General features: G+C 36.0%; 1 protein-coding gene across 1 annotated transcript; it reads right to left on the reverse strand.

Moving 5' to 3' along the window:
* Positions 1 to 2,381: 2,381 nt before the first annotated feature.
* Positions 2,382 to 3,759, reverse strand: LOC143580296 (uncharacterized). The gene has a single exon (XM_077063370.1). It carries the CDS (start codon positions 3,706 to 3,708, stop codon positions 2,422 to 2,424), a length of 1,287 nt encoding a protein of 428 aa, XP_076919485.1. The 5' UTR covers positions 3,709 to 3,759; the 3' UTR covers positions 2,382 to 2,421.
* Between the last annotated feature and the right edge of the window lie 6,365 nt (positions 3,760 to 10,124).

Below are 10,124 nucleotides of genomic sequence, written 5' to 3' on the forward strand. Positions count from 1 at the left end.
AAAATACCAAATTCTGATGAATCGCATATATATGCCATGATAAATTTAAATAAAAATAATCAAATATTTACTAATCATGAGAAGCTATTTTATTCACATCTAAATGTGTTTATATTACCTGTATACATGTAATTCAATCATATGTGATTATGCATGAGTGCACTATTTATCCATACTATTCAATCATATGTGATTATGCATGAGTGCACCATTTATCTATACTGTATATAATATAGGAGTGGGTGGCCTCTTAAATTTTAAGAAATACCACTCTTGTTGCATATTATGCAAGTAACAATGCATAGGATTTTAAAAATGTAGGAGTAATATAGTTTTTACAATTCAAAAATAATTTCTAATAATGTTTCTTCAACTTCAATCAAGTTTTGTTAATTTATTAAATAGTTATACATTTTTCCCTCATTCTAAACCAACTACCCAAGACTTTTTAACGACCATAACTTTTTCACACGTTAATATTTTTTTTTAAAAAAATCACACCATAAAAACGAGCATTTTATTCTATTTAATTTGAGTATGGTATTTTATAGTTTATTGTTTTTTTTTAAAAAACTAACATGCTACGTGATTACCAGTTATTGCTGGCAACGATCGGGCATGTTTAACTAATGGTGTCGAAACGAGTTATGGTTGGAACAGGTTTATGCAAAAAGAGTTAATTTAGTTTATGTCGGGATGAGTTTGGATCGAAAGGGGTCATGTCAAAACGGGCTTCGAGTTAAAACTTTTTCGGGTTGGAACATGTCCGTCAAAACGAATTGGGTTAAAAAATAGTTTATTTGAAATTACTGTACATTTCATCTTTGCTTCTTGATTGTGGCCACCAGTTACTCGCGTTCAAGCATCATTTACGCGGATGCGTTGTTTATACATATCGGATTGCTCGCGCATAAGCGTTATGTGGTGCGTTTACTGGCACCGGTTACACGTCCGATGCTACGTTAAATGCATACCACCTCGGGTTACGCACATACCGTTGCGAGGTTACAAACATGCTAACACCGGTTGCGTTTGCGCATACACCGCTGCATCGCAGGACCAATTAAATATGAATATATAAGTTGAAATAGTTGTTGACTAGTTGTTTAATTGATATCAGTATAGCTAATCTGTAATGAGTGACGTAAAAAAGACGCAAAATGATTAACAAGTGGAAAGAAAGAAGCAAGCTTGAAGCATTTGAGCTTTTGTAGTTCAACAGATGGAATAAGTGGAGCCCCAGTCCCACTACCACATACAAAATGTCATGATATGGTGGGCCGGGTCAAGTAGGAGTTGGTAAACTACACCATGAGCCACGTAATAATAATAATTTAAACAGGATAAGGGTTAGTGAGAGCACCACAACGTTGGATTACCATACCAGTTTGTGGGTTGTACGGGGGCTTTAAAGGGGGCGTTATAGGTGAGGAATACCGTCTCGGGCTTATATAATGGGGAGGTAAGGGAGTCGGGCTGTATCCAGATGAAGGGCGATATGTGTTTTTTGGTTAATAAAACACAATGAACATAAATTGACACAAAGAATCATATATTAATTTAAAAAATAAAAATCAACATTCTTGCACCTAATCATTAGGCATAATCACCCTAAATATATATAAAGTTAGGTACTTAGTCATAATTATCTCAAAACACTTGATATAATTAATGAAAAAACACAAATTACACAAAATTATATGAAAAACAAAAGCCCCTTTATTTACCAAAACATAGACAAACATGAACAAACACATTCCTAAACATTCACGAACACGCTAGAACGAAAGCTACCTCTATTCATGTCCGTTCATTTAATTAATCAAACAACTTTCCTTATTCATGTCCGTTCATTTAATTAATCTAACATCATTCCTTATCCATGCCCGTTCATTTATTATGCGATTGAACGTAAACGAACCTCCAGCCAAATGATTCACGAACAATTTGTTGGAATGCTCGGTTTGTTTACAGCCATGCCGAGTTAAAATGCAATACTAAAGAACACACGGCTTAAAATCAGCAACTTAACAGAGAAATCATTAGCAATATAGTTCACGTCCAATGCCACAAGTCACACGATAACTACAACCGTTGTTTATACAAGTGAAACCGCACACCATGAACTCACAACCCTTGTTACACAAAGCCTGACCGAAACGAACCAAGTCGAGATTTTTATTTTAACTTTGATAATGCAATGAACAATTCCACAAAATACACAACCACCACATTAGCTAAAAAAAACATGTGGGGAGTAAAAAACACTTCACCTGTTGCATCAAACGCGCATCGGTTTGATTCGAATAACCACAAGGTATATGAAAACAAACCTCAAACCAACCACCAGTCCAACCCTAGCCGCGTCGGTTAATAACACATTAGCACGGTCCATGGAGGCATGGACCGCATGAACCGGCCCTACAGACCAGTAGCCACCAGGTACTTCTTCTTGGTCACTGGCTCTTCATGCAATGTTACAACTTCATTCATCTTTTCAAGCAATTCCTCAAGAGTGTTCACACCGAATCTTTTATAATCCAGTGGCCGCCTGTACCGTTGCAGATAAATCGCCTCGAAGCAACTCAAGAAGACCCTACAAGAATAACTCACTAGTATATCCTGCAACTCATACCTGAACTGCTTAAAATTTTCATTCAGTTCTTCAATAATTACTTTTTCGTCTTCTGAGAATTCATCCGAAGATACTTCACGAACGCTCTTTCCTTTCCTACATTGCTCAATTACACCATCCGTTGAGCGTTTCTTGAGTAACACAAACTTATTCGGGCCCTGGCCTTCGACTGAGATCACGTCACTAAAGTTTTTCAAAAGCTTTATGAGTTTTGAACTCCCGTAATCAGAAGCAGAAAGAAACCGTCCAAAACTTTTTTGATGCTCAAGAGGAAGACGCTGGAGCGGTAAACGCCCACTGGAAGCTTCTAGAAGATTCACGAGTCGACCCTTTAAAGCGGTCAAATCTCCGGGCTGTACGCACGTCGAATCGATTTCAGACGATGACTGAGATGTCAGGGTCATCGAGACACCTCTATATACAATCGTTTCTTCTTCGTTTTTAGCATATGAGCTTTCAATATTATGAGCCCGCGACAGTGGAACGGGCACGAACCCTTCTCCGCGGACCACGGTTGACCAGTCCCAAACGTAACTACCCGCGTTACTCAAAGCGGACGACACACCGACACCAGAAGGGACCACGAGAATGACGGCGTACCCACGTTGACCGAGAACATGAAGTGCGGGAGAAAAGTCAACATCACCCGAGATTAACATAATGGAAGATGGCGGAGGGTTATCAAGAGCGAATAAAAACATGTCGATTAATATTGCTTTATCGGCTGCGTCTTTTCTTCCGTTCGGTACGTCTATGAGCTTGACACCTGTCCTTTGACAGCCTTCTCTTAACCGCCTAGAAAACCCATTAAAATCCCCGTACGCGGAGAACATGTTAACCGCTCCGTTGATCACCGGGTGGACCCGTAAGGCCATTCGAACATTACCGGCTGCGTCTTCAGGGCGCACGTCGTTAGGGACGGGACAGTTTTCCATGTCCCAAAGTATAGCAATTGGACCATTTGATGTGCTGCGAGTTTCTTGAGGTGAGTTTGTGGTTTTTGTTAACGTAAACGGTTGTTGTTCCGTTGATCCTGAAGGTAATAATAGCCCCGGTGTTGTTCGGTTAGCCATTAGTAGCTCGAAAAAAGATTGAAGATTCCTGTAAAAAGACAATTACATCAAAAAAAAAATACAAATGTATATAAAACAATTACATTAACATTTCAATTTTATAGAATTTTATGCAAATTTCTCTTTACTTTTAAATTTTTATAGAAAATACCGAACCAATTTATTGGTTTAATTAAAGACATAAAAACAAATACGAAAAATCCAGGATAAAAAATAAATGGGTCAAACTATAAACTCCCAGGTTTGACCAAAACACAACCCGTTAAGCTATACATGCTGTGGATTCAACCCAAAACTGACCCGGGCCTGTTTCCAAGAACGAATTGATATAACTCACCAAAACGGAAAACGCACACAAACGCATATTGAATAACTCTCAATACATTATAGAAAAAATATAACTAAAAAACCCTTATTACACATAACTCGTGTCTATCTTGATAAGCCCAAACTCGGTTACTTTTTATTTTCTAACCATAATTCGGTTTATATAGACTTACCTAACTTGCCAGCCAAGATATTTCCAATTTTAATTACAACGCATCTAGGAACATATCATAACTACAATTAAGAAACATAACCAACTATGACCGACTTGCCAATATTGATCCTCAAATTCACCGACTTGTGCCTTGGATTCCAAAATTACGCAAAAATTTTGTGTCGTGTCAGAAACTCAAACCCCAAATCGGAACGGGAGCAAACACCGATTTCAAAACCCAAATCCTTAAAGGTGAGTATGCAAGATTCACAATTTCATTCAGAATAATAATAACTAAATCATATTGCTCAAAGATGCCCTAACATATTGGTACTAAATCATCAAGTGTTATAACCTTAAATGAATCAAAAACTAGGAAACAATGATTCCAAGTTCTTCGAATTACACAATTAACAAATCAGAAGACAACCCAATACATCAAACTAAGATCATAAACACCAGATACAATAAATCAGCTGATATAACCTAAAATCTTGATGTATAAAGTACACAAATTTAACATCGATTAGTTAGTTATATTATACCTGAAGAAAGTGAGAATTGAAGAAGAACCCAGGTGGTAAATTATCGTTTACTTTAATCGGATGATGATGATAATGATTTAGGAACAGGATTGAAGTAGTTTCGACGAAACGGTACTGAAACTTATTTATTTGTTGTATAGGGGTTAATATTTGTGTCTATTTCACCGACACTGTAGGATTTTATCCTAGATAAGAGTTAAATCTTTAACAAAAATAGTGCTTTTTTAGGGTTTCATAAAATAATTATTTATTTACCACAATTGTTATATATATTTTTAAACGGGTAACTCTCCCAAATGTTACATATATATATATATATTTTAGAAAACCCCTCCCGCACATCTTTCAATATGCCCTTTATAGGGCTATACGGGGTTATAAGGGGCTCAATACGTTCCATATAGTCCTATACGAGGCGTATTGACGGGTGTTTTGGCAAAAATGGGGGTGTCTCTAGAAAACCCTTTTTTATTTATGTATTATTTTGTTTAAAATAACAAAATGCTACACGCCCCATGAATAATTGATATATTTAATAGTCTAGGTATTTTGTTATGACCTAGATCGGGAAATCAAGAAGCTTGGTTACCTTTGGATGAAACATAGATCGGGTGGAGCTTCATTATCGTGGGAGGATTGACATAGGTTCAACTGTAAATGGGTTAGGTGAGAATAAACGTATTCAGGTGTATGTTTCGGGGGTGGTTGTGTCTAGCTTCTTGCTAGGCCTAGTGGTTATTTGTATCGGTTGTTTTTTATTAATGGTTATCTTCGTTTGTCTTTAAAAATTTGTTAGACATAGTCACATAGTAGTTATGATGTACAAATGCGAAAAGATTTATTATAATTATAAGTTATGATGCTTTAGTTAAAATCTTAAATGATAATGATGCTAATAATTCTCAGATTTAATACATTTAGTTTGCTGAGATGTTAATCAACAATGCTGTAATACAGAAGCATGAAAGGAATTAATAAATTAAGATTTCTAAGAAGAATAATAATGGGGTTATATAATTTATGAATCTATAAACATAACTAGGATTAAAAAGGAATTAGTAAGAAAATTAAAAAAGGGTAATAAATAAAAATATTATAGATTCATCACATACTTACAATTTTAAATGAAATTATGATGACCAAAAGGGTCGGGTACCGGAGTTTGGCATCGAATTGTTAAATCTAGTAAAATTCTACATGATAAAGGGATTCTTAGTTGGAACACTATAAAAAGGAAGGTGGGGAACTATGAAGATACTAGATTTTTGGGAGGAAGTGTGGCTAGGGGATGTCAGGCTTCCGAATAAGTTCTCGAGACTATTTTGTTTGTATATGGATCAGAGATGCTTCACAAACGAGGGCACGATGGTTGAGTATGGTCACGGCGGAGACCAATTAGGGAGGAGTGGAAAAAGAACAATTTGATTTGTGATAGCGGATATTTCTCAGCCTGAGTTCAATAGTAATTGAGATTCATGGGTGTGGGATTTTGATGTGGATGCTGAGTTTTCTATGCAGAATATTAGTAAGCACATTGATTGTATGTGTTTATCATATTAGGGGTGAATCAACTTGCTGTAACAAGCTGGTTCCTGTTATGGTAAATATTTTTGGGTTGGTGAATTTATGATAATTGGCCCCCTTCTTCGAACTAGTTTAGCAAATACGGGCATCAATGTTCCCTCGATTGCATACCTTTTTTGTTCAGAGTCGAAGGAGAATTTGGATCCTCCATTTGAAGAATGTGGGATAGTGAGAAGAGTTTGGAATGCAAGATGCAGATGGCTTGACTCACCTCCCTTGCATGTTTTTTCTGTTTTGGGTATCTCGATCTGGATGGATACGCTTCCAGTTACGAGCATCAAAAGGAAATTTAATAACGACATTATTCTTTTAGCGTGGTGGGTTATTCACTTATTTGGCGAACTTGGAGTGAAGCGGGTTTTCCGACGAAGGTAGGAGGAGATATCTAATTTACGATCTTATTCTTACTCATTCGTTTTCATGGATAAAATACAGAGATAGAACATGGATAATAGAATTTCGTTTCTTGTCATGTAACTGTACGTTTTTCTTTTTCTAGCTCTTGCTAGTTCGTAATATATAAAAGCCGTTAAGAAAATGAAATTAGGATGAATTGAATTCGATTGAAATAACAAATTCATAAATTAAACGATATACACTTTAAACTAGCTGACCGAGTTAACTTGAATTTCTAGGTAATTAGTTTAGTTATCTCTGCCCCTCTCTCTCGCGGTCTCACATGAACATATTTTCCTCTTCTTCTCAAAGTTACATCAGTGTCTTTCGTACTCTATAACTTAAGGGCACGATTTTTGTAGCCATCATAATGACCCTTATCATATATTAACTGCAATAAATACCACTCAAATACTCTAGTTATTGCACACACCAATCCTTTCTTCGTCATTTGTTTGCTACTATGCCAATTGATACCGACCAAATTCAAACCCAAACTAAAATAATACATAAATCAAATTATTAGTATCATTTTGGTTCTTCGCATCTAACATTAGATATCGAAGCACGGTGAAGCATCATGGTTTTCGATACAGTTTTGCAATCGAGTAGATGGATTCCAATTTGATAGAAACACAAATTCCGTCTTTATGCGCACTCTTTACTCTCTAGGTAATTAGTCGTCATTCTCCTGTATTTATTATTGTTACATGTACCACCTTTAACTTTCCTAACCATTTATTAACAAGATGCACCACTTGCAGAAATTAAATTATATCCTTCAAAAACGATATTCGAACTATGCAGTGTACCTTCGCTCAATGGTCCTTTGTGCACACGATACGTCACTAATAACCTTGGGTCATATATATGCTTTTATACGATCAATTTATTGTTGTTGTCAAGTTTTTGGCCCATCTACTTAAACTTTTTGGTACCCCAACTTTTGAAGCATGTTTAATGTTTTTATCGCCTAACATTACACAGCCTTACAAATTTTAATATTTATAAAACCTTACATTAGTTTAGTCTTAATGTATTAATTTATCTATCAGTATATTTAAATCCATAACCATGATAAAAAATCATTCTTATAAATGGATTTCTTCAAGTATTTATGTTAATAAACAACAAAACCTATTAAATACACGTGATACAACTTAGGAATTTATTTTTCCTTTCTTTTTTGTGAGTGGTCTAATGGAGAAACTGCATCAATTTCTACGATCGGTTGAAGAATTTGATCTATATTTGAACAAAAAAAAACCCTAAGTTTTAGTATCATTGCACACCTTTTGAATGGACAATGACTTGTTATAGAAAACTATATCATTTTTTGACTCCAAATATACCAGAAAGATATAAAAATTGCTTGAAGCATGCTTGATCGGGATCTGGATGGATATGCTTCCGGTTACTAGCGTATCTTGATCTGGATGGATACTGTCACACCCTGACTTAGGGCCTGGGTGCGACACCCTTTAGTTGGTATCTGTTTTGAAAATATATCAGAGTTGCGGGTTTGTTTTAGCGAAAGTTTTTAAAATATAATATTCATTTATAAAATGTCGGGTTAGAATACCCGTTTGAATATTGTATAATAAAATATCAGCGGAAGTCTTTTCAGTTAAAATATTATTATATTGAAAACTAGGGAGTTGAATACCCGTTTTGATATTTCAAATACTTGTCATTTCAAAATATAATTCTTTACAATATTTAAATAAAATATCTGAGCCATCAGATCACCTCTAATGGCTATGTCTCCAATCTTCTAGTTTTTATTGTCTGGCAGTTCTATTCTTTACAGTTTTCCTGAAATGTGAGGAAAAATACGTCCGCACACAGTAGGTGAATGACGCTGATTTAGTTCAATACCATTGTGTAAACAAATAATAATACCTTTGTGACAATACTCCTTAGGCACCTAACTCAATTGAAATAAAATTACCTTAAGCACGTGTACAATTAATCATATACACAATATCATTTCTCTGAACAGTCTCGTAGACTTTCAGAGGCATGTTAAATGATATGCATGGCCTCGGGGAACTCCGAGTGTATGAATGGATCCAGACACATGTATACTCTTAATCTGAGGACTGAGTATGCCCGTTTCTTATTATTGTAACACAAAGTTTTAAGGATTCGTAACTCCTATGCAAACAATTCAGACTCTAAAAGAGTTGTAAAAGTATAGGGCGTATTCACCTTTTATGATTGTAATCAGTTTCTGACACTGGTTCCTGTTTATTGATCAGTTTCCACTATTGACCCATGTCTGTAAATGTAACACCACGAGAAGACCCTGTTCAATTTTGGACCAAAAACGACAATTCTGAAACCTAAAGGACTAAAAGTGAAAATTTTGATTTTTCCAGACCCATCGCGCTACACGATGGGCAGAGAAACAGGATCATCGCGCTACGCGATGCAGATTCCCAGAAGCTAAGAAAAAGGGGGCACCGCGCTACGCGACGACCCAGGATCAAGAGGGCATCGCGCTACGCGATACCCCATTAAGCAAACCAGGGACACGTTGCCAACCACGTGTCACCACGTGGCAGCTTTAGGGGAATTGCGGCGTCGCGCTACGCGATGGCCCTGGGAAAAGACCATCGCGCTACGCGACGGTCTCCAAAATCCGCCTATAAAAGGGCAACTACGGGTACAATCCCCATTCATCCCATTTCACTCTCATTCTCACCTAGTTAACCTAGGAATATGTGCCAAAATTCTCCCGACGTTCCGAAGGCTTATTTTCGCGACGAGACGAGGTTCCGAGGTTCCGTTTTCTTGAAATTTGTGCAAGTATCGAAGTTTTAACAAGCCGTAGAACAGATAAGCGAGTAGGAGCGAAATTTTGCCAATCAAGCTTCCATTCCACATTAGTATTAACATTACCGAGTACATATTAAGGTAGGGGTTCTGCCCCAAATATTATTTTATTATTATATTATTTGGCTTAGACCATAGTCAGGGGTATAGCCCAAAACCTTGATCATAATTATGTTTATAATAGCTTTATACATGCAAAGGTTATAGTTAAAATAATTTTCTTCATGATTAAGAAACATAAGCTTTTACATACAAGCAGATTTGGTAGTTTCTTCATAATTAAGAAACGTAAGATTTTACATACCAGGGTTATAGTCAATTCAATGTTTCTTCTTGACGAAGAAACCTATCAATAGATATTTCTTCATGAAAAAGAAACTTAACACATGATTTGTAAACAAATGAAAAGACTACGGGTTTAAATATTTTATTCAAACAAATGATTAGTCAAGGTTTATAGCTATCAAAACCAAACTAAAGGTCTGTAGCTGGATCAAGAGACGATCCGGGTATTTATATAAACTTATTTTATTATAGTTCAATCATCAATCATTCACAAGGGTTTTCAAATG

The sequence above is a fragment of the Bidens hawaiensis genome, unplaced genomic scaffold (assembly GCF_021521415.1).
Source record: "Bidens hawaiensis isolate Kalapana, Puna unplaced genomic scaffold, B.hawaiensis_p1.1 tig00030301_1, whole genome shotgun sequence".
Lineage (NCBI taxonomy): Eukaryota > Viridiplantae > Streptophyta > Magnoliopsida > Asterales > Asteraceae > Bidens > Bidens hawaiensis.